The sequence below is a fragment of the Drosophila ananassae genome, chromosome 3R (assembly GCF_017639315.1).
Source record: "Drosophila ananassae strain 14024-0371.13 chromosome 3R, ASM1763931v2, whole genome shotgun sequence".
NCBI lineage: Eukaryota > Metazoa > Arthropoda > Insecta > Diptera > Drosophilidae > Drosophila > Drosophila ananassae.
Genome location: NC_057930.1, coordinates 14,878,570 through 14,904,359, shown reverse-complemented (window position 1 = coordinate 14,904,359; position 25,790 = coordinate 14,878,570). Strand labels below are relative to the sequence as shown.

Here is a 25,790-nt window from a genome sequence, read left to right as displayed (position 1 = left end):
TGAGTCAATGGGCGGGTGGTGGCCTGGCCGGCATTACTAATACGATAAGTATACGCACCGTTGACAGCGCTGTCATCTATTTTTGGTTTGTTGCTTTGTGCTGCTCGTTCTCGGCTCGTTACAGTTCCGTTTTGTTATTGTTTTTGTTCGCTTATATTTTCGTTCGTTTTTTTCTGTTTTTTTTTTTTTTTTAATTTTTATTTTTGTTTAAATGTAGATCGCTCGTTATAGTTTCTTTTTCGGATTACTCACACGTACACATACGGGTCACTGCACACACACACACATACAGAAATAAAAGTTGGGGGAATATTAATTCAAATTTTTATTCATATTGTACAATATAGTCTTTTTCTTGTTTTGCCAGCACGCGCTGCTTTGTGTTCTTTGGCATTTGCCAAAAAATTGCTCACATGTGCCACTCGCATCTATGTATATTTATAGTATATGACAGCCCTGCGCGAGTGATGACTGTATCTAGACGTATATGCAGTTGGCTTTCCTTCCGTTTCCGCTTTAAGAAAACAACAAACCACAAACGTCGATTTGGCCAAAAACCCAAGACTCTATTTCATATTATTGGCCTTATTTATTTAGCGTTTTTAGTGGCCGCGGCAATATGATTTCCGCTCGCAAAACAGTTTTGTCTATTTTTAAATAGATTTCGGCTTGCCTCAACGGCGCAAAGCCGAAGCGAACCAAAGAAAAGAATTCGGGGAGGAAAACTTATGTACTTATTGCATGAATCACATAATGGCAAACGGATGCCGATGGCGATGGCGATCCGTTTGAGTAAAATAGAAAGGGACTTGCTATAGGGGTAGGAGGAGGATAGATGGGAGGATGGGGATAGATTCTGCACTGCACACACATATATATGTATTCAAGTGGGAAATTCGAGGATGTTTTACTTTATATTTTCATAGATTCGTTGCTGTCGTCGATTCTCGTCGTCGAACTAACTGCGGATACACAATATGCAAGGGTATATCTATTTGTCGATGTACGTTTTATTATGTATGCATGTATATTCGCACGTATGTATGTACGCTTTAACTTAAAAATTAAATCATCGGCGCGAGCGATCAGTTGAAGACTAAAGACCGAAGAATCGCCGCCGCCAAACACAGAGCCAAAAAGCTTTTCAAAACACCCAGCGGGGCTCTCCGGTGGGGCATTCTCTTCGCTAGACATTCAGAGAACGAGCAATTGAGGGTTGTCGAGTCTCTCCAGTAACAGAAACAGATCACACGATCGCTTTCGTACACAAATATTCTTTATCCTTAATAATAAATGATTTTTGAATACGTTACATACAATACACTTACAGAATCTGAAGCTACATAGAGTGGGGTAAACACAATGACGGAGGAAATAACCATTTGAGTGCCTTAGTTAATCGTGGAAATGTTCGTATTACTATTGAAAAAACAGCTGTGATCTTATCGAAGGCAAATTCTTAACACAATTTATGAGCCACCATGGGCAACCTCAGGGTAAATCTCACATTCCAAGCATACATTAAAAAGTATCATTTAAATACAAAATTGAATGCTAGAGTTACGGAAAAAATGGTTTCGAAAATAATTCACTTGCTAAAAAGTACATGACAGATCCGATGCGGGCGGAGAATATAAAAAAAACCTAAGAATATAACGATGATAGTGGCCTACTTAGCGGGTGAGGCAATTGAATTGTTTAACGAGTTATTCAGCTGCTCCTCCTGGTCCTTGTCCAGACCCAGGGCCGTGGTCAGCAACTTTACTACGCAACGCTGCTCATGCACCTCGCCCTTCTCGCTGGACGTGATATCCTTCTCCAGTTTTAGCTTCTCTTCGGCGGCCATCAGGATACCCTCCTCGATGGTACTTTCAGATATGAGTCGATAGATCGTAACCGGACGCTGCTGTCCCATGCGATGACACCGATCCTCGGCCTGTTTGTCGTTATACGGATTGAAATCGATGTCGTGAATGATGCAGGTATCGGCGGCCGTCAGATTGATGCCCACGCCCCCCGCCTTGGTGGACAGCAGAAACACAAATATGTTGTCGTCAACATTGAAGTCGGTGATCAGGTCTTGACGCTCCTTGACAGCAGTGGAGCCATCCAACCGACAAAAGCCATGGTTCCTTACTCGCAGATACTCCTCTACAATGTCCAGCATCATAGTAAATTGGCTAAATAGCAAAACACGGTGGCCCTCCTCTCTCAGCTTGGGGAGCAACTCGTCCAGGTATCCGAATTTTCCAGAGTCGCAAATTAATGGATCCGGTATCTTAACATCATACAATTCCTATTTCAAATAAATTTAAAAATTAAAACAATAAAAAAATAAAGCTTCCTAAGCCACCTACATGTTTGTTGCACAATTGGAAGACCTGAAAGTCCGACATGATGGCCAGGTCTTCAAATATATACTGCTCATTGGTCTTTTTGTAAGAGCTCGCCCGTGCCAGACGCTTGGCAAATCCACGCAAATTCTCGTCGGTGAAGTAGTGACGCATCAGTAGCGGGTGATTTGCAATGCGGCGCATTTCCATCATAATCGCAATGCCCGCTCGCTCGCTGCTGCAGACTTCGCCCTTGTTATTTGAATAATACTCGACCAGTTCATGATAGTACTGTTTCTGTTGTGTGCTCATGGGTACTTTTTCCTGCAAGAATTTAAGAAGAAAAAAGTAGTATTGTGAGAAGATTTAAATCCATATGGTAGAAATCCACATACCACAAGACTAAGCTTCTTGGGCAGGTTGTTAAGGACATCTTTCTTAAGACGCCTTAGCACGAAGGGTTTCATAATGCGTTTTGCTCGCTGGATCTGAGTTTCCTGGAATTGTGACACCTCATCCTGGTCGCCATCAGCTTTTCCTTTCTGTAAATAATTTATGTATTAATTCCCGCTTCAATAACTCTTTAATGTGTTAAGTACCTTTGCAAATAGCGTTTTGATGTCATCAATGCTTTTAGCAAAAAATTTCGGCATCACAAAGCACAGTAAAGAGATTAGCTCCAGTAGGTTGTTTTGTAAAGGAGTGCCGGTGAGCAGAATACGCATTCTGGCATTAATGGTGATGAGGTTTGCATACCGCTGGGTAGTCATATTCTTCAGCATGTGAGCCTCATCGAATATGACATAGTCTAGCTTACAAACACGGAACATTTTACGCTCCTCAGGGGTCGAGCCAACAATATGATAGCTATTCATTAAAAAAAGAGAAAATTTTTATACTTGAAACTTATCTAATGGCTTTAATCACTTACGTGGTCAACAATACGTCAAATCCAGTAAAGCCGTCCTTGGCATAGCGTCCTCGCATTCGTCGCCTTTCCTCTTGCGACCCGTGGTATTTTTCCACCACCAGTTTGGGACACCATCGGGTGATTTCCGCCTCCCAGTTGTCCAAAGTGGACGAGGGTACCACAATTAAGTGCGCCGCCTGACTAAGACCGTTCTCTTTCAGGTAGGCGAGGAATGCAATCACCTGAATAGTCTTTCCCAGACCCATCTCATCCGCCAAAATGCCGTTCATCTCCTGTTTGTGCATTACGGTGAGCCAATTTAGGCCAATTATCTGGTAGTCGGCCAACTGCAATCTGTAATTATATTCGAAGATATTGTAGCTCAAAGATTTCTAGGTAATGCTGGTGAACACCTACCCGCTGCTCAGAAGTTTTGGTTGCTCCACAATACCGGCACCATTGGAAATGGCCTTCTCCAATCGCGATACCATGTTGTTGCACTTGCTTAAAATGGTGGCAACTGTGTTTTGCTTGTTGATAAGGTCCTGAGCGTAGTTCAATAAATCGGCACTGATCTTATTGCTCTCCAACTTCCGCCGCAGCTCAGCCCAGTCCGAAAATGGCCGCAATTCCACTATAGCCGATGCCTTCTTCTCCGAGAGCGTTTTCACCGACTGTAACTCCAATATGGTGGCTTCGTTCATAAACTGGAACACCTTTTTCCGTTGTCCTGTCATCTTCGTGGCCATTTCAGTATCGCTGTCGTCACTGTCGTACACCTGATCCTTGGACTGCTTGACATCGTCGTCATCCGAGTTGTCGCCGTCCGAGTACGGACCGTGGGATGTTCCATTGGAACTGGGCTTAAGCTTGGATTTGACCAGAGGTCCGTTCTGACCATGGATCTTGGGCTTGCAGTGTTCCCTCAAGTAACGCACCGATGCAGCCACATCCCAATTTGTACGAGATAGAGACTCCTGGATAGCCTGAAAAAAAAATATATAATTATAAAAAATAAAAAAAAATGTTTAAAATAAAAAAAAAGTAAATAAATAAAACAAGGGCTATACATATTCTTAGAGTTCTGAAAATAAACACCTATCATACAGACTGGTAAAGGACAGCGTTTATAGCAACCCCCGTTTTCGACGCTCCTGGCACGACAGCTGTTTCTCAATGCCGGGCCAGAATCTAATCGCCATGTTTCGCACACAGACGCGGGAACGGGAATGGGACGCGTGCTTCCCCCGCCTTCACCTTTCGTTCGCTTTTCACCTGGCATAATTGGCCGAGTTTTGGGCCGATTTATGGGGAACATACCATTGTGTCGTACTGGGGGGAAATCTTAGCGGCTGCCATGTAGCGTTCCTCCTTCTCCTTAACCGTGAGCTCCAGCTTGGTCTTTTTGGGGGTCTGACAATCGGCACCGTCACTGTCACTATCTGCCATCACCTGGATACGCTTCTTGCCGGGCACACGCTCTGAAATGGGTTAAAAACGACGACATCAGGGTCAGCATATACCACGGAATTTCTTCACACAATTACCCGTTTTCGCAGAGCCAGCACCGACGGCTTGGCTCTTGTTGATGCGAAATTGTCGCAGGTCGCTGAGGCTCGACTTGGCTAGCGATGACGCGGGCGCGGAGACGGATGCTGTGCGGTCCGACATCCTGGCAATTTGTTTATCTTAATTCACAATATTTAGTTTGCAAGAATCCTAGGGGCCGTGATATAGAGCTGGAACAGTAAACGATGTTGCCAGATGTGCGGAATCAACAATCACCTTGTCATGCAGCCCTGGTGGTAAGGTGATCCTAAAAAATCCCGACAAAACTTTCCATTACTTTGCAACCCTTCGATTTTTTCGCTTGGTCTTGGAGGTTAATTAAAAAAAAAACTTTTTGTGGGAAAAAACGCTTGCCGAATCAATAGAGAACCAACCAAACCATCAAATATGGCAGGCGGCAACACCCCGCGTGTGATCCAGGTGACCAATATTGCGCCGCAGGCCACCAAGGACCAGATGCAAACACTGTTCGGCAACATCGGAAAAATCGAGGAGATCCGTCTGTACCCCACAATACGAGATGTTTCCTGCCCAGTGCAGTCTCGCATCTGCTACGTCAAATACACGGATACGAGCAGTGTCCCGGTGGCCCAGCACTTGACCAATACGGTGTTTATCGACCGGGCTTTGATTGTCATCCCCGTGCTAGCCATACCTGAAGAGTACCGGGCCCTGGAGATGCTCAAGAATGGCACCATTGTGCCGGGACTCCAGAAGCCGGATTCAAAGCTGCCCCCGGAGGTCATCAATCGCATCGAAGGACAGCTGCCCCAGCAAGTGATTAAGACCTACGACCCTAAGCTCGTGGAGTTCAACCTGCCGGAGTACCCGGCACTGCCCTCCTTCTACGATGCCCGAAAGATTGAGGAAATTCGACGCACAATTATAGTCTGCGATGTGAAGAATGAGTGGCGACTCGATGACCTGATGGAATGCTTCCAGCGAGCGGGAGAAGTGAAGTACGCCCGATGGGCCGAGAAGGAGAACAAGACGTACTGCATGATTGAGTTCTGCGAGCAAACCAGCATTATCCACGCTCTACGCATGCAGGGGCAGGAGTTTAAGGGCGGCCACCTGAACGTCTATCACTCCACCTACTCGATAACTAAGCCGGAGGCCAAGTCCAATGAGGCGGCTCAGGCAGAGATCGAGGAGGCGATGACCATTGTTAAGGAAGCACAGAGCATGATTTCGGCTGCCATAGACCCTGTAATTGGCATGTTGGCCAAGGACAAGCGACGTAGATCGAGGTCACGGTCTCGTTCCCGGGAACGTCGCACTAGCCGCTCCCGATCGCACCGCTCTTCCTCGAGGCGGCGGTCAAGACGATCCGGATCCAGGGAGCGTCGCAGCGTGTCACGATCCCGCCGCTCACGCTCTCGTGGCAAACACTCATCCCGATCCCGTAGTAAGCGCTCCAGATCCCGCCACCGCCGCAGTACTTCTCGCTCGCGACGGTCACGTTCCCGCGGCGGTAAACACTCGCGATCCTCCAGGTCGCGCGGCAAGCGTTCCAGGTCTCGCCATCGCCGCAGCACCTCGCGTTCGCGTCGCTCTCGCTCCCATGGAGCTGGCGGCGGAGGAAGTGGAAGCGGCAAACGTTCAAGGTCCCGGGAGCGCAGCAAAAAGTCACATCGCAGCGAGAAGCACTCATCACGTTCACCACGATCCAGAAGCAAGCGGAGCTCCCTCTCTCCGCCCCTGGCCATCAGCAGCATGAAGTCACGCTCCAGTCGTAGCAAGGATCCTGTTGCCGTCTCCTCCAAGCTATCTCGTCGGCGCGAACGATCCCGTACGCCGGAAACAAGGAAACTGAAATCCATTTCCGAGGACATGGAAGCCAAAAATTCTCGCTCCAGTGCCGATTCCAAGTCGCGCAAGTCGGTTAGCGTTGAGAAGTCGGACAACATGGACATTTCAAACTCCCCCTAGATATAGATAAGCGCACACTATCTTTTAATAAATACAGAAAACCTGTCTGACTCCATTTAAACTCGATACCAATGTCACCATTAAATTTGTATTCCATTGTAACTCCGCCCTAGGTACCAAGTATAAAGTCCAATTAAAGAATCCGCATTTACATATGCATCCCGTAATCGAAACCAGCTTCAAGTAAACATTTAATTGCTGGGGACTGGGAGTTTTCTTTCAATTTATTGTGAAATTTCAAATTGCTAATCATTTTTAAGATAATACTACGAGGTTTGCTTGAAAAACTTTCAGTACAATCTATAAATTTATAAAAAATCGGATAAAAAATGTTAGTCAGTCTTCATTTTTAAGAAAAAATTAAAGGTATCAGAAAACTACATAAATTAAATTCAATAGGATTAATGGAAAACTTTGTATTTTAAATCTATAAAATATAACATACTAAGAGACAAGTCAACACTTAGGAAGCATAAAAAAGAGTATTTAAGAGTGGCAATTGGAGAAACTTAATTTAAGACTTAATTTGTTGGAATATCGAACTGGATGGACCTATTTTTGTTCAGTGCATCGGCCAGCTGAATTTTTGTGGGCTTGTCCACGGAAAAGCTCTCTGGCCAGCAACCCTAGCCGGTGAAAAGAAAGGAGGTAGAGGCGGAGAACCGGCAGCGCGAAAGCTCTCAAGCTCTGCCTCCAATATGTCGACGATGGCGAGCATTCCCAGCCACAAAACAAAAGTTACTGCAGCGAGACAGACGCGTTTCTCCTCGTATTTATATTTTTATTATTTTAATTTTCACTTTAAGAGTAAAATTTTAAAACATAATGTCTGCGGCAACTAAAGGTAATTTTGTTAGTTCTTCCAATCATACAAGGAGGCTGTACTAGCGAGAGATAGATGATCCACTTTCCTGGGTTTGAACTTTGGACTTGGTCTTTAATCTGATGCCTCGTCGCCCCCCGCACATAGCCGGGTGCACTTTGGACCTGTTGATCAAAAACAAAAAAAGCTGCTTTCGTTTTTAGTTATCATTCCCTCCTACACACGTAATATATGCTCTACATTCTATTGAAGGTATCTATATTGTGGCTGCCAAGCGCACGGCCTTTGGAACTTTCGGTGGCGCCCTGAAGGGGATCAACCAGACGCAGCTCCAGACGACTGCCGCCAAGGCTGCCCTGGACGCTGCCGGGCTCAAGGGAGAGCAGGTGGACACCGTCATTGTGGGCAATGTGATAGCGGTAAGTCGTTGTTCCAAACATAGTTAGTTTACTAGTGAAAGTTATGACCATAAATGGGTAATTATGTACTTATATTATCAGTTCAGTAAAATTATTAGTTCTTATCATAAAGCCTAATCCTCAACCTGTTGGCTTGTGTCTGATTTCATTTATTTTTGGGCAGCAGATAACGGTTGCTTCTTTTTGAAAAACTATTTTTTCAAACTTAGTTTTTACTTAGAATTAAAAACATACTTTTTAAATTAATTTTTACAATAATTTTCAATTTAATTAGCAGGATCTGAGTATTTTTTGGCACTTATAGGATTCTTTTTTAAATGAAATATTTAATTTCTATAACTCTAACAGTAACTCTGAAATAAAAAATCCAATAATTTATATTTTTAGTCCTCATCCACTGATGGCATCTACGTTCCCCGTCATGTGGGTCTCAACTGTGGTGTCCCCATCGAGAAACCTGCCTTGGGCATCAACCGCCTCTGTGGCTCCGGCTTCCAGTCGATCGTCAATGGTGCCCAGGACATTTTGGTCGGTGGTGCCAAGGTTGCCCTCACCGGTGGTGTTGAAAATATGTCCCAAAGTCCATTCATTGCCCGCAATATTCGCTTCGGTACCACCTTGGGAGCCAACTACAACCTGGAGGATGCTCTCTGGGCGGGTCTCACTGACACCTACTGCAAGCTACCCATGGCTCTGACTGCCGAGAACCTGGCCGACCAATACAAGATCACCAGGGAGCGCGTCGACGAGTTCTCGTTGTTGTCACAGAAGAACTGGGAGAAGGGCCAGAAGGAGGGCGCTTTCAACGCCGAGATCGCTCCCATTAAATTGAAGGTCAAGGGCAAGGAAGTTGACTTCGTGGTGGACGAGCATCCGCGTCCCAAGACCACCATCGAGGGTCTGGCCAAGCTGCCCTCGCTCTTTAAGAAGAATGGAGTTGTGACGGCTGGAACCGCTTCCGGAATCTGTGATGGAGCTTCGGCTGTTATCGTCGCCTCTGAGGAGGCCTTGAAGGAATATAACCTGAAGCCTCTGGCCCGCCTCGTTGCTTTCTCCTTCGTGGGTGTCAAGCCCGAGATCATGGGTATTGGCCCCGTGCCCGCCATTCAGAATGTGTTGAAGGTTTCCGGAAAGAAGCTGGAAGACATTGACTTGATTGAGGTAACTTGTTTTCATATTGATTCATTCCTATGCTTATTTTGATCATACTCTTTAACAGATAAACGAAGCCTTTGCCGCCCAGACCCTGGCATGTGCCGATGCCCTCAAACTGGATCCCTCAAAGCTCAATGTGAATGGCGGTGCCATTGCCTTGGGTCATCCTCTGGGAGCCAGTGGCTCTCGCATCACTGGACACCTGGTGCACGAATTACAGTAAGGGATTTCTTTGAAAATTATATATATTATGGTAGTACTAATCCTATAACCTTTTCAGGCGCAAGAAGCTGAAGTACGGCATTGGATCTGCTTGCATCGGTGGAGGCCAAGGCATCGCCCTGCTTCTGGAGGCTGTCTAAACCGGTTATTTCCCTTTGGAACACTCCCATGCATTTACAAATTACTTAGTTCTGAAATTCCCCACTTTTAAACCTGTATAGTAATAAAGCGATACTTTTAATTTTACATTTTATTAAATCATTTGAAAATGGAAGTGGATCAGCTTTCTACAAGAAAGACAACAAATCAGTGTATACATTATAAAATTTCTATGTTCGCATTGCTGGTACTACCGATCCAAGTGGGCTGGAGGATGAACAACGGGCCAGCCGCCACAAGGGATCGATTGATGAACGGAATTCTCAACCGCTGTCCAAGGGAATCTCTTAAAGGGCCTTAAATTACGAGTACATGAACATGGGGTGACGTGAAGTTCAGTTCGTTTGGGCACTGGTGGAGAAGAGCGCCAGGGCGCCGCTGGCAATGCCCACGGAGAAGATGTAGTTGACGAACGGCGTGGAGTTCTTCAGCAGGAAGAAGCTGATGAAGATAATCACGGCCAGGTAGATGGCGTTATTGTAGAAGATGGAGAAGGTGGTGGCCTCGTAGTCGGCCACCTCGTTCTTCTTCCACAGGATACGCTCATCCTTTTCCTTGCGGGTCACCTTCTTGTCGTCACCCAGCTGGCGGTTCACCTCACGGGTGACGGCCTCTTCCCTGCGTCCGGCGATCTTATGCTTCAGCTGGAACTTGATGTTCTTGTAGGCGGTGGCCATGAGGTAGGTGCTAGCAGCGGTCACCAACACGAACAGGATGGAGCTAGGCCACAAGTCCATGTTGTGGATGCGCCAGAAGAGCCCTGCAAGTAGACACTCTCATTCAGCAATCCTCCAAAAACCTTCAACGTGGCCATTTACTTACAGATAGGAACCGCCGAGACGATAAAGGCATTGCCGTAAAACAGAGCCGACGACTTTGTGCTCACATTCCGGCTGAAGTCCTGAAGCAGCAGCTCCTCCTCCTTGGTGAAGCCAGAGGACTGCACTTTCTGTTGTTTTCCAGAGCCCATTTTCAGTTAGTTTTCCGCGGAGAAAGTCTGCTACAACGCAAAGACGAGTCGAAGAGTAAAGTGTACACGAATGCAGAACGGTCGGCGGCTGTCAGTGACGTGTAAACGTCAGCGGATCTGTCAAACTATGCTATCGCTACTATCGTATGCGCTTTGATATCGATGATTCCCGCGATAGACTTTAATAATTTTAAATTTCAAATATTTTCTTTAAAAATTTAAAACATTTTTAGTTCCTAACTTTTAATTCAAAGTTTAGAAAACATATGTTAACCAAATAAACTTAGAATAAGCTAAAAGAAAACATAGATAATAGTTTTGTCGCAAATACCATTAAAAATTGGGGTTCTTGTAAAAAACTGTATATTTAAAAGTTATATAATTTAAATAACCTTTTTTCTATTTATCTTCAATTTTGATTATAAAATTGATAGTTTGTTTCCGATCTCTTTAACTGAACTCACCCCCTTTGATACGCCCCTGTTTATCGATAACAGCTCAACAGGTTCTGTAGATTGGTTGTTTAAATTTACTTTAAAAAGAATAAAGAGGTAAATAAATAGAGGTCTTAATTTATTCATTGCATTTTGCACAGCTAAAAAATTGAGCATTGAATTTCAATTTTTCTAATTTAAACGTTTAAAAGATCAACGTTGAATCAAGGGATAAACCGGCATCTGTCCAAAGGTCACTGAGATGTTTACATCTATCTTTAATCTTAGGTCATTATGTTGCGGTCCAAAGTTTTGAGCCTGTTGGCCCGCGGTGCCTCAACCAGGATGATGTCCACTGGCACCAAGTTGACCACCGTGGAAGTTAACGACAAAACAGGAATTGCCACCCTCACGATGTGCCGGCCTCCCGTAAACGGCCTCAATTTGGAACTGTTGCAGGATCTTAAGACCTCAATCGACGAAATCGAAGGCAACAAGAGCCGGGGACTTATTTTGACTTCGGTAAACTATATTAGAATCCTTAAATATGGTGTATATGCTAACAATTTATATATTTTAGTCCAACGCAACAATATTCTCTGCTGGCTTAGATATCCTGGAGATGTACAAGCCAGACAAGGATAGGATTCGCGCATTTTGGTCTCAACTGCAGGAAACTTGGTTAGCGCTATATGGAAGCAGTGTGCCGACAGCAGCAGCAATTAATGTAGGTTTTCTAATATCCTTGAATAGTCCTCACAAATCCTATATACATACTTTCCTTTCCTGTACATATGGTGTATATTTTATTCAATTGCAGGGCCATTCGCCTGCTGGCGGCTGCTTGTTGGCCACATCCTGCGAGTACCGGGTGATGTTGCCAAAATTCACAATCGGCCTGAATGAAACTCAACTGGGCATTGTAGCCCCCAAGTGGTTCATGGCCACCTTTCTGAGTGTGCTTCCACAAAAGGACGCGGAGAGAGCCCTCAACCAGGGCCGTATGTTCACCACCGATGAGGCTCTTAAAGTTGGGCTGGTTGATGAGACTGCCAATAGCAAGGAGGAAGCTATAGCAAAGTGTGAGGCCTTTATTGGCTCCTTTGCTAAGGTCAACCCTTTGGCTCGGTCACTGACCAAGCTGCAATTCCGTGCAGCCGATCTCCAGCAACTGGAGAATGAACGAAAGCAGGATCTGGAAAAGTTTTTGTTCTTCATTAATCAGCCAGCTGTTCAAAAAGGACTTGGCATTTATATTGAGGGTCTGAAGAAGAAGTCTAAGAAGCAATAATTTACAGATTTTATAATTAATTTTTAATAAAGCAAAGCTACTTTCTTGTATGTCGTTGAGTTTTTAAAACTAAATATAAAAAACGTTTTATTTTAAAGTAAAATCACCAGGGAAGATTGACATACCATTTTTTTTGAATGATTATTTAAATATATTCGATAACTATCCGTCGCCCTGATACCTGATAACAATGGAATATATATACTTTTCCACTCTTTCCATTAAAGATCGCTGGAAGGTAACAGAACCGGTACATAAGCAAGCAAGTAAGTTAATAATATTACTAAATTGTCAAAATTTAGCCAAAAAAATTTAAACCTAATGTTTTTTATATGTTTGATAAGATAATTTCTCTTTGTATTTTCTACCTATAGACGGCGCTGGGACAAAGTTCAACCTTTGATCTTCATAAGAAAATGATGCATTTAAATCTCCTAAGACTTGGGGCCTGCAGAGTCCCAAGTAGACTGATGTCCACAAAGTCAACTTCTGTCGAGATCAATGATAAGACTGGAGTGGCTATTCTTTCCATGTGCCGGCCGCCAGTTAACAGCCAAAACGTTCAATTTTTGCGGGACTTAAAATCATCCATTTACGAAATCGAGAACAACAAAAGCAGGGGTCTCATCTTAACATCCGTAAGTTTATGCCTTCAATAAGTTGCTCATGACTATAATTAGTTAATTACTTGCAGGCGAACTCAAATGTGTTCTCAGCTGGTCTGGACATCTTGGAAATGTACAATGCGGACAAGGAGCAACTGGGCACTCTTTGGACTGAGCTGCAGAACGTCTGGATAGCCCTCTACGGCAGCGGTTTACCCACAGCAGCTGCCATAAATGTAAGATTTTTAAAATATTTAATTTATTTTTTTAATACACATCTATTTTTTTTTTTAATACACATCTATTTTTTGTAGGGCCATGCTCCTGCTGGAGGCTGCCTTCTGGCTACTGCCTGTGAGTACCGTGCTATGCTGCCAAACTGTGTAATCGGACTTAACGAAACCCAACTTGGAATTATTGCTCCTAAATGGCTGATGTCTGGCTATCAGAACATCCTGCCCCAGCGCCTAGCAGAGCGGGCTCTAACACAGGGTCGCCTCTTTACCACGGAGGAGGCCTTGAAGGCGGGTTTGATCGATGAAATTGTAAATTCCAAGGAGGAGGCTTTGGAGAAGTGCCTGAATTTCATTGGAACCTTTGCCAAGGTCAACCCCCTCGCCCGGAGCTTGACCAAACTGCAGTTCCGTGCCGCCAATATCAAAGAATTTGAAAAGATTCGCCAGAAAGATGTGGAGGACTTTGTCTCTTTGGCTTCCCGACCAGAAGTTCAGAAAGTTATGGGTGATTATTTGGAGAACTTAAAGAAGAAAAGCAAGAAGTAATTTTGCCCAATAAATGTTTATAAGCAAAGTTTTTTAAACTATTTTTTTTTTGTTATCACTGATAACTTATCAGTTTTATTCGATAACCGTGTAAACTTAGACTGGAAAAGGTAAAAACAGCTGATCAGCTGATCGCGTAGGCTTGAGCACTTTGTTTTTCTTTGGTTTGCAACTTGACTTTCTATATGATAAACAGGTTAATTTGTTTAAATTCATGCCCTGTCGCTCAGTGCGTGATTGCTGCTCCAAATCAAAAGTCATCATAATGTTGCGTAATAGGCTATTAGATACTGCAGGACGGATGACACCGATCTTTCAAAGGCAAGCCCACCGTCCACTTTCTGGTATCACGAAATCAAAGCTGACCACAGTGGAAGTGGATGACAAGAGTGGAATCGCTACCCTATCAATGAACTTTCCACCTGTTAACACCCTTACCATGGAGCTGATGCACGACATGATCGATTCCATCAACGAGATAGAGTGCAATAAGAGTCGCGGCCTGATCCTGACATCGGTTTGGAAAACAATACTATTTTTGATAAAGACCTAATTTTGACAATTTTTCAGAGCAATGATAAAGTGTTCTCCGCTGGCCTAGATCTCAAGGAGCTGCTGAATCCGGAAAGAAAGCGACTGGAAGAGTTTTGGACCTTGTTTCAAGACCTTTGGTTGGCCCTGCACCTTTGTGGGATTCCCACAGCGGCAGCTGTTAATGTACGTCCTATAATTCAGGAAAACCGTGCTCCTAATTCCTTTTCTTTTCAGGGACATGCCCCGGCAGCAGGATGTGTTTTGGCCACAGCCTGCGAGTACCGCACAATGCTCCCGAATCTATTTATTGGCATCCATGCTACCCGCTTTAGCTTTGTCATTTCCAAGTGGATGATGCTCTCGTACCAGAGCGTAATTCCACGACGAGTAGTCGAGAGGGCCCTGAACCAAGGAAAGCTTTTCCGTACCGAAGAAGCCCTGGATGTGGGGCTGGTCGATGAGGTGGCATGCAATAAGCAGGAAGCACTGGATAAGTGCGCAACCTTTATAGCAACGTTCGACAAAGCGAATCCGGTTGCCAGGACGCTGACTAAACGCATGTGTCGTGAGCCAGACGTGCGGGATCTGTTAAACGACCGGGCGGGTGATTTGCGGGACTGCGTGGACTATGTCACCACGCCATTATTCCAGGAGGGACTTTGCGCCCACCTCGAGGGACTTAAAAAAAGCAAATAGGAGGGTTTTTTTTTTTAATTTAGATGATCAGCATGCATTTATTACTTAAAATTGAACTTATTAAACAATTTATTCCGAGGGTATTTCTTGGTCTAACTCTTGCGGAATGTTAGCCAATGCCTCTTTCATCATTTCCATGAAGGCATTGATCTCTAATATCTTGGCCCGATGGCGATCAACTTCTTTGCTAAAAAATCGAAATGTCTCTTAGTTTCCATCCTGTCTAAGTGATCGTAGATAGTACTCACGTGTTTAGCTTACGGATCATGTCGTCTATGAACTCTCTGCTACGATTAACCATGCGATCTTCACGCTCCTCCACCCGCATAATGTGCGCTGTCATCATTCCCTCAACCAGATGAAGGGACGCCTCTTGATCATCGACACACTTTTTCAGTTCTTCAGGTATGGAGTCCAGATCATTAGTTGACATCTTCACCGAGAGAAACTGGGTCACAATCTCGGTCATGTTATGGGCGAAGTGATTGCAAACATCGCGGAGCTGCCGGAAAAATACCTGGGCCTGCTCCACAAAGCTAGTCATGAGTTGGGTTATCTTGCGATTAAAATTAAGGGTTGAGTCCTGCCGAAAAATAGAAAAAAATCAAACATTAATATTATGAAAATTTTACCGGCAATATTTCCACGAATCTTTTAAGGTATTCCGCTCAAGAATCCGGGTTTCTACAAGGGGTTCCATCAGGAAAAATTTGAAAACAATCGACCCGAAATTTCGATTCAGGGTTTTAATGCAGATTTACGGGGAATCATCCCACGAATCGTTTAAGGTATTCCTCTCAAGAATCGGATGCAAACTGACAGAGATATAGACATGGCTAGTGGCCATACATGAGAATCCGGGTTTCTACAAGGGGTTCCATCAGGAAAAATTTGAAAACAATCGACCCCAAAAACTGACAGAGATATAGACATGGCTAGTGGCCACCCATAAGAATCCGGGTTTCTGCAAGGGGTTCCATCAGGAAAAATTTGAAAACAATCGACCCAAAATTTCGATTCAGGGTTTTAATTCAGATTTACGGGGAATCATCCCACGAATCTTTTAAGGCATTCCGCTCTAGAATCGGATGCAAACTGACAGAGATATAGACATGGGTAGTGGCCATACATGGGAATCCGGGTTTCTACAAGGGGTTCCATCAGGAAAAATTTGAAAACAATCGACCCAAAATTTCGATTTGGGTTTTTAATGCAGATTTACGGGGAATCATCCCACGAATCTTTTAAGATATTCCGCTCCAGAATCGGATGCAAACTGACAGAGATATAGACATGGCTAGTGGTCACCCATGAATATCCGGGTTCCTGCAAGGGGTTCCATCAGGAAAAATTTGAAAACAATCGACCCAAAATTTCGATTCAGGGTTTTAATGCGGATTTACGGGGAATCATCCCACGAATCTTTTAAGGCATTCCGCTCAAGAATCGGATGCAAACTGACAGAGATATAGACATGGCTAGTGGCCATACATGGGAATCCGGGTTTCTACAAGGGGTTCCATCAGGAAAAATTTGAAAACAATCGACCCAAAATTTCGATTCAGGGTTTTAATGCAGATTTACGGGGAATCATCCCACGAATCTTTTAAGGCATTCCGCTCAAGAATCGGATGCAAACTGACAGAGATATAGACATGGCTAGTGGCCATACATAAGAATCCGGGTTTCTGCAAGGGGTTCCATCAGGAAAAATTTGAAAAAAATCGACCCAAAATTTCGATTCAGGGGTTTAATGCAGATTTACGGGGAATCATCCCACGAATCTTTTAAGGCATTCCGCTCAAGAATCGGATGCAAACTGACAGAGATATAGACATAGCTAGGGAAAATCCTGTTGGCAAAGGAATCCCCAGAAGTATTATTTTCCATTAATTTGAGTCAAAAACCCTATTGTGTCAAGAAGAGTCGACAACAAACCTCGATGGCTTCGTGCAAATGCAGCTCCTGGGCCATCAGACTATGCCACATCTTGTTCAGGGCATCCTCGAAATGTTCGGTCAAACCATCCAGTTGAGCTTCGACTGCGTCCAAATCCTCGTCGCGTTGGTCCAAGTCCCGCAGCTTCATGCGCATCTCGTCAAATGTTTTCTCCTTGTACTGAAGAAACTCCTCGATTTGTATTTGTCCTTGCATCTGGAGTTCCTGCTGTCCTTCGTATAGGTTATCATTGAAGTCGCGGATCTCCTCGTCACGTTCCCCATAGCGTGCTAATCCCAGGCGATAGATCTGCTGGGTCAGTTCATACACATCCTTGGCATACTCTTCGGTCAGTTCTTGGGCCGGTGTTCCTATCAGCATCAGGATTCGTCCTTTTTCATCGTCGCGCCAAAAGGATTCGTACAACTGTTGCCCATCCAGATGCTCAACGAAGCTGGAGGCCAGCCGGTCCGCCTCGGCTCGTTCCCGTGACTCAGTTTCGATTGCTTGGATCTCACGTTCCTGTTTGTCCTCAATCTCTCGTATCTCACGGCTTTAGAAGGTCATCGAGGAATAATTAAGGATATTTAGGGTCAGTATTACTTACTAAAAACGTTTCTGGGCTTCTTCTCGAATCTCAGTCTTAATGAAAACATATTCGTAGTAGTTCAACTGTGGAAGAATGGCAGTGACATAGAGAGTCAGGGGGAAGTTTGGCATCCGAGATATGGGATTGCCCTCCAGATTGAGAACCTTCAGACTGCTGACAAAACGTAAGCGTTCGATCTACTTATAAAAAATATAAATTTCATAAATGTAAGAGAGATATAAGAATTAATATTACCCCTTCCACAGTGTCAATGAGATTATTTCCAATGCTGAGGATAACGAGCTTTTCCAGAGTGTTTAGGTTTTCAATTTTCTGAATTCGATTGCTGAAAAGGGACAACTTCTCCAGGTTCACCAGGGTCTCAAGGTTCTCGATCCGAGTGATGTAGTTGAAGCTTAAGTTGAGCTCCTTGAGAGCTGTTAGCATGTCGATGTGCTCGATGACCTCGATTTTATTGCAGTTCAGGCAGAGGGTGGTCAGGTTCGGCATCATCCAGAGGTGGTCAATGCGAAGGATGTCTAGGATATGTTTATCTTTATTATCTATCTTTAGGCAAAGAATATTTGGAGAATTTGAAACACCTACTTTTAAACTCCAGTCGCATGGTATGTATCCTTTCGTAAACTACAGGCTCCAATTGGTGGAGACGCTTGGATTCACCCTTCTGGCCCTCCTCCAGGTAAGCGGTTTCGATCATTTTCCGATCAATGATGCCCGGCTCTGGGCAGTTGATCTCCTGGAGAAAGTCCTTTGCCGGCTCCCCCTCCTCCTCCAACTCCTCGACTCCCGCCTCACTCTCAGCTGGCTGACTGCTGACCGGTTCGTCCATTTGGCTTGGCTCTCGCAGGACATTTGTGGTGAGACCGCAAGTCCTTTGAAAATGGACTCATCGGATCGTTGCCACGGACAACCCAAACAACAGGGCCCTGCCTAGTAACCGTCGGGGCGCAGTCGTTCCACCCCCGATGTGGACTTCGGGAGCAGGTTCACCTGCCGGAGACTCATCCAGCCGGTGCACCAGCTTCGGGCACCAGTTCGGCTCTCTCTTCTGTGTTTTGGAGCAGGGTGGTCGGTCTAGTTAGTCCTGCGGTTGCTTGGGTCGTCGCGTTGTTGTGGATATCGGGTCTGGCAGTTGTTAGTGTTTGCTTATCAAATAAACTCCTGTCCGCGAAGGATATCCGTCCCTCCTAGGGAGTCATCATTAATCCCACTTAATTCCGACTAACACATTAAATTATAAGACGCCGGATTTAAATGCAATTCCGATTAAGGTACGACGGTATTGAAAGTCCTTGGGTGCATCCTCTGGTGCCAGACGATAGAGGAAAGTCCGAGAGGACTTTGTGTGACAACCCCCGTTCTTAATCGATAAAGTGACCCCCAACATTTGAGTTTGTTTATTTGTTTGTACATGGTGCGAAAAGTCGCGTATCGGATATACATAGTGGCATATAGTAATCGGCTAATCGGGTGCTGGATGTGCGTGCCGAGCATTTAAGTGAGTCAAATGTGAGCGGTTCAAGGCTGTGACGCAGGATTCACAACCAACACTGTTGTGAACTGTATACCCCAAAAAAACCACCTTTCGATCCCCCCTCTTCGAAAAGTGGAACCAAAACAATCATATACACAGTCAGGTGTATATATTGAAGGTGGAAGTGGTTCGCATACAATGAATAAATTATCGCCACCAAACTAAGTTCGCCAACTGACCACAAACCAATTACGACATCACGAAGGAAAAATTGACCAAATTCTAAATCCATAGGAATATCAAAAAACTCAAGGAATCATATAAATATTTGATGTCGCATTGAATATGCCAAGATAATAGAAGCAATCATATTGAATTTTAAATAAAAACACTGACATTAAACCTTTCATAACTATAAACTAAAGGTTTTTTCATAAACTATGTATCTTTAGGTTAGAAAATTACTTAGTTATATGAAAGTGATATATTATACTACCCTTTAAAACTACCCCTTGTCCGGAGGGGTTGAAATTTTGTTAGGTAATTATCTAATAACAAACTTAAATTCAAATTATGTTAATGATTTCCCTTTGTTTTCTGTTATGTTGCCTAGTAGGACTTCTAGTAAGAAATCATTAGGCGTTCCCATCCCAAAAGAGTATTTTCACGATTAGGAAGACTATTTTTTGTTATTTTAAACTTATAACTTAATATTATAACACTTTACATATTTTTTTTTATAAGTAACGATTGAAGAAATGGATTAAATTCGTCAAAGGGTCTTCGTGGTATTGTTTTTATTTCTCATTTTTCTTTTAAGTCTGTTTTTTAATACAACTGAGTTGCTTTCTTTTAATTTAAACAATTTCCTAATATCTGTTTCTGTTTTACTGTTTTATTGTATGATATTTGGAATGGTATATTTTAAAAATAATCCGAAATATAGCTCTTGACTTGAACTCGCACAAATGATCTTTAAATTAGGATTTAATTAGGATTCCTAAAATAATAAACATAAGTCATAATTTCTTATGCTTTCTAAATAATTTATTATAGTTATTCTTTATCCTTTTCACCAAAGTAAACCCTAATTACCAAAGGAAGAGCTTCGAGTTCAAACAGACTTCAATCATAAATCATTTCCGAAAGTATCACCCCTCCACTGACATCAATCCAGTTGTGACCCTGATGGGAAATTCGTTTTTGGGTTAAATAAATTTGGTCAAGTTCTTAGACGACTGCCCCTTGATCGATATATTGATTTTAATTGAAGGTACTTACTTGAATGGTACCCGAAAATAAAGACACGAATGCCACAGTGTCTCGTCTTTGTCTTTAATGCCTCGTCATTTAATTCAACTGTGATTCCTTTGACGTTGGCACACGTGGGCGGGACCTGAATTATTGAGGGTCCTTTAATGAGGCACTTGAGTGTCGTTTCTAACCCAGTTTGGTTTTGTCTTCTACACTTTCTTGTGCAGTTGCATCCGGAGAATGTATGAAGAACTGCCACCGTCCGCCTAAGAATGAACCGCTACATCACGCTGACCCAGCTGGGTGATGGTACCTACGGCACCGTGGTCCTGGGCCAGCGCAAGGACACCGGCGAAAAGGTGGCCATTAAGCGTATGAAACGCAAGTACTACTCCTGGGAGGAGGCCATGAATCTGCGAGAGGTTAAGGTGAGTTTTAGGAGAAACTTAAAGCTGTATTTTTATACTCTGATTGAAATCCTTCTTATAAAGTCCTTGAAGAAACTATCGCATCCGAATATTGTCAAGCTGAAAGAGGTGATCCGGGAAAATGATACCCTGTACTTTGTGTTCGAGTACATGAAGGAGAATCTCTACCAAATGATTAAGGATAGGGACACGCATCTGCCTGAACCGGAGCTTAAGAGTATCTTGTTTCAGGTAATTATTTAAAGAAAACTAAATATATTTTATTTAATTCAAATACAAAATGATTTTTATTATTAGGTCTTGACTGGTCTTGCTTTTATGCATCGCCATGGCTTCTTCCACCGTGATCTGAAGCCAGAGAATCTGCTCTGCTCCGGTCCGGATTTAATCAAGATTGCCGATTTCGGGCTGGCCAGAGAGATCCGCTCCAGGCCACCGTTTACGGACTACGTCTCGACTAGGTGGTATCGGGCCCCTGAAGTGCTCCTACATTCCACAAACTACGGCAGCACCATCGACCTCTGGGCCATGGGCTGCATCATGGCCGAACTCTACACCTTCCGACCCCTCTTTCCGGGCAGTAGTGAAGTGGATCAGCTTTTTAAGATTTGCTCTGTCCTGGGCACACCGGAAAAGGTGAGTTTTAATATCTATTTTGACTTAAAAATAGTATTCATTGTCTTCCTTTTAAGGGCGATTGGCCGGACGGATATCGGCTGGCGTCCATGATCCACTTCCGGTATCCGGACTGCATCAAAGTGCCACTGAGCAGCGTCGTCAGCCGCTGCAGCCAAAACGGACTGGACCTGCTGGAGGACCTGTTGGCCTATGATCCTGAAAAGCGGCCAACGGCCCAGCAGAGCCTCAAGTACCCATATTTCCACGCCCTCAAGCGAATCTCGCCCACCGCCGCCACCAAGGCGAACGTGCGGCTCAACTCCAAGTACGCGGCGGCCGCTGGAGGTCACCACAACCACCACCAGCCGCAGAACATCGTCTCGAACAACGTGCTTCCGGTGCAGGAGAAGCTCCAGGCGGTCACTGAGTTGCTCCACCAGACCAACAACAACAACGTCAATAACAACAACAGCAACTTGAATCTCGGGAAGAGCAACAATCTGAACAATGCCAAGGCGGCAGCCAAGAACCTGGGAGTGCCGAGAAAGTACCAGCCTAAGCTCAGTTTCCTGACCAACCACGACTTGGCTGATTCCTCCAGTTTGGGTGGAGCTGCATCCGATGGAGTTCCCGTACAGACCCAGAACGGAAGCGAATCTATCAACGACATCTACCTGAACCGTAACATATCGCAGCTTTTTGGGCTGCCATCAGGAACCCAGCAGCAACACCTTCAACACCCAATCCACCACCCAAACGTATCCTTTAGCACCACATCATCCCGGAATGCCGGTGCCATCTATGTGAATGGCAGCCACCTCGGCTACGATGCGGCCAATATGAATGCCAAGAACAATGCCAAACTCGTCATGGGTGTCCCCAACGGTGGGTACTATGTGCCGGTGGCCAGATCCTCTGTTCTGGCCCCCGAGGCCAAGGTGTACAACGTGTTCTCCAAAGTCAGTGCCAGCCAGGCTCCAGCCAGCATCCTTGTCCGTCAGCCACCCGTCCAGATGCAGCTTCAGCCGGAAAATGGAGCACCACCGTTGAGACTCTCGGGGAGATCTCGAGCTGCAGCTCAGGAAGTCAAGCAGCCGTCTATTAAGTCTGACGATTTGGATCTCATATTGGGGTGAGTCAAGGGTAGAAGCTTCCAAGGATTGCCTTTGATTTGTAAGGATATTATTTACAAGTAATATTAAAACTAATTATAAAATGAAAGGCAATTCAAAATAGAGGAATTAGGGACTTTATCTTATGGTGTGAGCACTCCTGGCACCATTGTACGTACCCTTCCTTGTCCCTACACTGAAGTGCATTTGTAGCTTCCCTCACCATTGCCTCTCCGTCTCCCAACCCGCAGCTCCAAGCTGAAGACCTCCGCCAAACGTCAGCGCAACGCCAAGGCCAATATACTTCTGGAGGACCTGTTTGGACAGCTTTCCATGGACTCGGACAGCGACGGAAAGTATCCGCACACAGTGCCGCTAACGCAGCAGGCTAAGAACGGACCGACGTCAACTGGTGGTAACCGGGAGCGGGATCGAGATCGAGATCGTGACCGGGAACGGGATCTATTCGGGGACAGTTTCCTGATCAGGCCAGGATTACGGAAGAAGGCCACCCAGAGCAGCCTGGAGGTGAACAACGGCAGCCATGCGGACTCGCTGTAAGTGGATGCGAATGGTGGAACATCCACCTTGGCCTGCATGCCCTGTAGACCTCTAACCCTTGACCTCTACCCGTGCTTATTTGCATCCTCGCCCTCATGCTCATCCCCCCCCCCCCCCCATCATCCTGTCTATCTGTCTCTCCTATCTCTACATTGTACTCTGTCTCTTTCTATACGTATCTCCCTCTCTATCTGTGCCTGTATATCCTGTCTCTTTCATCGTGTTGTGTGTTTTCGTTTGCTTGTCATTGAACATTGAACACTTTTGTGTGGGCGCCCAAGTGATAACTCCTCCTCGTCCTCCCCCTCAAATGATGAAGAATGTCGCTTTTGGCCCATAAGGTAAAAAACAACTTCGCCAATTTGTCTGTAAATAATGTAGATTTTAGTAGCTGACTGTAGTAGAGACTGTAGACACTGCTGTATCATATCATCATTGTAAAGGGAAGAGTCCTAAGGACTTTTCTCGTAGTGGAGCACTTTTTAGTTGCCTGTCTCTCTGTTCACTTCTGGTAGATTTTATTGATTTTTAGAGTGATTGGAATCTAATTAATCTAATCAATCAAAAGTCATATTAGATATTAGATTAGATATAAAAATATTAAAGAATCTTATGAGTTACTTCTCTTAATAAGAAACACACATCAATACTTACCTCACTTACCCCTCTGAGCCTTTAATATTCTTAAAAATATTCCCTAAAAACCCATTTCAGAGCTCAAAATCCACAAAAGGAGAAACCCCCAGCCGCCGCCGCATCCAGTTTTCCCTGGGATGAGACCAACAAGACGGAGGACGAGAAACTTACGGCTTGGATGGTGGCCGAGAACGGTAACTTGGTTTTGGGTAGTCCCCAGCAAGCGTAGATGTCGAGAGCACCCCCAAGTAGTTTGTTGGTAGCTCCAATTGGTGTTTCACAATCTAATTCAAATCCAATTGAATAGTGTCCTTCCCTTTTGGAAGAAGCAGGGGCAGACGACTCAATCCCTTTATCCCATTATCCCATTCCCAGGATCACTTTTGGAGAATAAGTTCTAAGGAGATCGACTCGCAAATTGCCGTTGTACCTGAAACAGAACGAGGAGAGTGACGAAAATGTGCCTGCGTGTGTTGTCCTGCGTGTTTTTGAACTGAATCAGAAAGGGTCCTGACACCCTACGCATCCAAAATCAATCCAATAGAATCATCGTTTCGGCCCATAGAGTTAGTCTAGTTTCGATATAATGTTATTGCTGTGATACGACTAAGCTAAACTAATGTGTAAAGTAAGTTGTACATTAAGCTACGATACGATAATATAATCCGAGTGAGTTTTGAATCGATTGCGATAGCCGGGATCGGGTTTCATTTCCCTGGGACTGGGAGCGGGAGTGGGTTGCATAAGGTATAGGATTTCAGCTCCATAACTTGGCCACTGCGACAATGGGCCAAGCACCGACATATAAAAGAGGGCTGGGACAAGATCTTAGTCATCAGTCGACTGTCTTCCACTGCTCCCATCACAGCTCCACCTCTCAGCCATGAGTGTTTTGGTAAGTTACAGATGATCTTCGGGGTGATCCACCTGCTATCTTTTGATCCAGTATTCCAGCATCGCATTCTGCCTGCTCCTGAGCGCCTATCTGGGCGTCCAGGCTGGGATCATCGCGGGCCATCCCGACGAACTCATCGTCAGTCCGGCCCAGTATGAGTTCCACTACTCCGTCCACGATGGCCACACCGGCGACGTTAAGGATCAGTTCGAGCACCGACGGGGCGAATACGTAACGGGTCGCTATTCTCTGATCGAACCCGACGGTCATCGCAGGATTGTGGACTATACTGCTGATCCTTTCCTGGGATTTAATGCCCAGGTTCGTCGGGAACCGATTTCCCTTTAAGTTCACAAACGGACTCTTCAAAGGACTCTCTCAGCTGACATGAACCGTCTACTAACATTTACTATGTATTTCTAATAAATTGGAAGGCTGTTGATTAAAAGAATATATAAAAGCTGAATATTATGTTTTCTAAAATGCATTTATTGCCTTCTATTTACATATACAATTATACAGATGAGATAGAGGTCCTCGGATCTCGGAGGATTATGGCGCTTACGATCACCGAGGACCGAAAAGTCTTAGGTTAGGTATCAGAGAAAAGGAAAGGAGTTACATACATAGTTGAAAGGTAGATACGATATGAGGTGCCTGGGCAGTGTGGCTATAGATCGGATACGGATGCAGATATATATAGTAGATGCGAATGCGGATGCGGATAGGTCGTCGTCGATGCGATGAAGTCAGTGTTGGCTATCTCTCTCACGCTCACTCCCGGCGCTCATCCTAGTGGTAAAGGCTCAGGGGCAGCTTGGCGGGGGCGGCCAGCAGCTTGGGAGCCGCGTAGGCGACTGGAGCCAGGACCTTGGCAATGGGAGCGGCCTTGATCACCTTCTGGCCGAGGGGATCGCGACGCACCACAGCATTGAAGCCGTTGTGAGCATCAGAGGTGTAGTCGACAGTGCGCAGGTATCCATCGGCATCGATGAGAGTGTACTGGCCCTGGACCTGGTCTCCCTTCCTGGACTCCGTCTGGCTCTTGATGTCGCCGGTGTGTTCATCGTGGACGGAGTAGGCGAAGTCGTAGTGGGCAGGTGCCTCCACCTCGACGGTCTTCAGCAGGGGCTTCACAATCGCCGCCGGAGAGTGGTAGATGGGGCTGAGGGGCAGCTCGATGGCAGCGGCGGCTCCAACACCCAGGATGAAAAGAGAAAGGAGCTGCAATGGCATCGGTAAGTAATTTTTTTTTTAAGTTATTATCCTTTTAACTTACAGCAAACATTTTGGCTTTGAGGATTTGCTGAGTTGGTGGCTGCTGTGGCTCCTGAACTGAACTATGTCTCCAAGTGTCGCGGCCACAACTTTTATAGTCAAAGCCATGAGCTCTCTGGGGCCCACCTCCAGCCCCTGACCACACTCCGAGC

General features: G+C 44.9%; 11 protein-coding genes across 18 annotated transcripts; 7 read left to right on the top strand and 4 right to left on the bottom strand.

Annotated features, from left to right (window-relative positions):
- Nucleotides 1-140: 140 nt before the first annotated feature.
- LOC6496981 (SWI/SNF-related matrix-associated actin-dependent regulator of chromatin subfamily A containing DEAD/H box 1 homolog) lies at nt 141-5,029 on the bottom strand. 2 transcript variants are annotated; one of them, XR_006507480.1, is made up of 9 exons: nt 4,791-5,029; nt 4,564-4,724; nt 3,661-4,229; nt 3,265-3,597; nt 2,933-3,200; nt 2,729-2,875; nt 2,358-2,657; nt 912-2,296; nt 141-270 (listed from the first exon to the last, which is right to left on the bottom strand). XR_006507480.1 is itself a non-coding variant. In XM_044716430.1 (8 exons), exons 1-8 carry the CDS (start codon nt 4,912-4,914, stop codon nt 1,670-1,672), a joined length of 2,529 nt encoding a protein of 842 aa, XP_044572365.1. In that variant the 5' UTR covers nt 4,915-5,029; the 3' UTR covers nt 177-1,669. The 2 variants fall into 2 exon arrangements, 1 of the variants encoding a protein (XP_044572365.1); XM_044716430.1 differs by having other exon boundaries at nt 177-2,296.
- A 53-nt stretch (nt 5,030-5,082) lies between these two features.
- On the top strand, nt 5,083-6,917 carry LOC6498528 (probable splicing factor, arginine/serine-rich 7). Its single transcript, XM_001962967.4, has one exon. It carries the CDS (start codon nt 5,200-5,202, stop codon nt 6,742-6,744), a length of 1,545 nt encoding a protein of 514 aa, XP_001963003.1. The 5' UTR covers nt 5,083-5,199; the 3' UTR covers nt 6,745-6,917.
- A 524-nt stretch (nt 6,918-7,441) lies between these two features.
- Nucleotides 7,442-9,609, top strand: LOC6498529 (3-ketoacyl-CoA thiolase, mitochondrial). Its single transcript, XM_001962968.4, has 5 exons — nt 7,442-7,588; nt 7,820-7,986; nt 8,374-9,147; nt 9,206-9,360; nt 9,422-9,609. Exons 1-5 carry the CDS (start codon nt 7,570-7,572, stop codon nt 9,501-9,503), a joined length of 1,197 nt encoding a protein of 398 aa, XP_001963004.1. The 5' UTR covers nt 7,442-7,569; the 3' UTR covers nt 9,504-9,609.
- Nucleotides 9,599-10,609, bottom strand: LOC6496980 (translocon-associated protein subunit gamma). Its single transcript, XM_001962969.4, has 2 exons — nt 10,345-10,609; nt 9,599-10,282 (listed from the first exon to the last, which is right to left on the bottom strand). The coding sequence occupies exons 1-2, from the start codon at nt 10,490-10,492 to the stop codon at nt 9,858-9,860; spliced, it is 573 nt and encodes a 190-aa protein (XP_001963005.1). The 5' UTR covers nt 10,493-10,609; the 3' UTR covers nt 9,599-9,857.
- A 342-nt stretch (nt 10,610-10,951) lies between these two features.
- LOC6498530 (enoyl-CoA delta isomerase 1, mitochondrial) lies at nt 10,952-12,267 on the top strand. 2 transcript variants are annotated; one of them, XM_001962970.4, is made up of 4 exons: nt 10,952-11,043; nt 11,215-11,448; nt 11,507-11,653; nt 11,747-12,267. In XM_001962970.4, exons 2-4 carry the CDS (start codon nt 11,221-11,223, stop codon nt 12,215-12,217), a joined length of 846 nt encoding a protein of 281 aa, XP_001963006.1. In that variant the 5' UTR covers nt 10,952-11,043; nt 11,215-11,220; the 3' UTR covers nt 12,218-12,267. The 2 variants fall into 2 exon arrangements, with proteins under 2 accessions (XP_001963006.1, XP_044571942.1); XM_044716007.1 differs by having other exon boundaries at nt 10,982-11,043; nt 11,139-11,448.
- Nucleotides 12,268-12,341: 74 nt separating this feature from the next.
- Nucleotides 12,342-13,632, top strand: LOC6498531 (enoyl-CoA delta isomerase 1, mitochondrial). Of its 2 annotated transcripts, none has more exons than XM_001962971.4 (4): nt 12,342-12,483; nt 12,592-12,855; nt 12,912-13,058; nt 13,137-13,632. In XM_001962971.4, the coding sequence occupies exons 2-4, from the start codon at nt 12,634-12,636 to the stop codon at nt 13,602-13,604; spliced, it is 837 nt and encodes a 278-aa protein (XP_001963007.2). In that variant the 5' UTR covers nt 12,342-12,483; nt 12,592-12,633; the 3' UTR covers nt 13,605-13,632. The 2 variants fall into 2 exon arrangements, with proteins under 2 accessions (XP_001963007.2, XP_032311113.1); XM_032455222.2 differs by having other exon boundaries at nt 12,402-12,483; nt 12,562-12,855.
- Nucleotides 13,633-13,657: 25 nt separating this feature from the next.
- LOC6498532 (enoyl-CoA delta isomerase 1, mitochondrial) lies at nt 13,658-14,917 on the top strand. Its single transcript, XM_001962972.4, has 3 exons — nt 13,658-14,121; nt 14,175-14,321; nt 14,373-14,917. The coding sequence occupies exons 1-3, from the start codon at nt 13,819-13,821 to the stop codon at nt 14,832-14,834; spliced, it is 912 nt and encodes a 303-aa protein (XP_001963008.2). The 5' UTR covers nt 13,658-13,818; the 3' UTR covers nt 14,835-14,917.
- Nucleotides 14,726-18,278, bottom strand: LOC6496979 (dynein regulatory complex subunit 3). The gene is made up of 6 exons (XM_001962973.3): nt 17,968-18,278; nt 17,617-17,900; nt 17,380-17,558; nt 16,773-17,325; nt 15,083-15,417; nt 14,726-15,021 (listed from the first exon to the last, which is right to left on the bottom strand). Exons 1-6 carry the CDS (start codon nt 18,209-18,211, stop codon nt 14,904-14,906), a joined length of 1,713 nt encoding a protein of 570 aa, XP_001963009.1. The 5' UTR covers nt 18,212-18,278; the 3' UTR covers nt 14,726-14,903.
- Nucleotides 18,279-18,408: 130 nt separating this feature from the next.
- Nucleotides 18,409-24,146, top strand: LOC6498533 (serine/threonine-protein kinase dyf-5). 5 transcript variants are annotated; one of them, XM_044716299.1, is made up of 8 exons: nt 18,410-18,880; nt 20,338-20,538; nt 20,602-20,769; nt 20,836-21,174; nt 21,231-22,288; nt 22,520-22,825; nt 23,544-23,659; nt 23,841-24,146. In XM_044716299.1, exons 2-8 carry the CDS (start codon nt 20,383-20,385, stop codon nt 23,864-23,866), a joined length of 2,169 nt encoding a protein of 722 aa, XP_044572234.1. In that variant the 5' UTR covers nt 18,410-18,880; nt 20,338-20,382; the 3' UTR covers nt 23,867-24,146. The 5 variants fall into 5 exon arrangements, 4 of the variants coding, with proteins under 4 accessions (XP_044572235.1, XP_044572234.1, XP_032311322.1 ...); XR_006507446.1 differs by having other exon boundaries at nt 22,520-23,170; nt 23,841-23,850; XM_032455431.2 differs by having other exon boundaries at nt 18,410-18,653; nt 23,544-24,146.
- Nucleotides 24,147-24,268: 122 nt separating this feature from the next.
- On the top strand, nt 24,269-24,826 carry LOC6498534 (larval cuticle protein A2B). Its single transcript, XM_032455192.2, has 2 exons — nt 24,269-24,360; nt 24,412-24,826. The coding sequence occupies exons 1-2, from the start codon at nt 24,349-24,351 to the stop codon at nt 24,706-24,708; spliced, it is 309 nt and encodes a 102-aa protein (XP_032311083.1). The 5' UTR covers nt 24,269-24,348; the 3' UTR covers nt 24,709-24,826.
- A 64-nt stretch (nt 24,827-24,890) lies between these two features.
- LOC6496978 (cuticle protein 7) lies at nt 24,891-25,753 on the bottom strand. The gene is made up of 2 exons (XM_001962976.3): nt 25,640-25,753; nt 24,891-25,584 (listed from the first exon to the last, which is right to left on the bottom strand). The coding sequence occupies exons 1-2, from the start codon at nt 25,646-25,648 to the stop codon at nt 25,153-25,155; spliced, it is 441 nt and encodes a 146-aa protein (XP_001963012.1). The 5' UTR covers nt 25,649-25,753; the 3' UTR covers nt 24,891-25,152.
- Nucleotides 25,754-25,790: the final 37 nt, after the last annotated feature.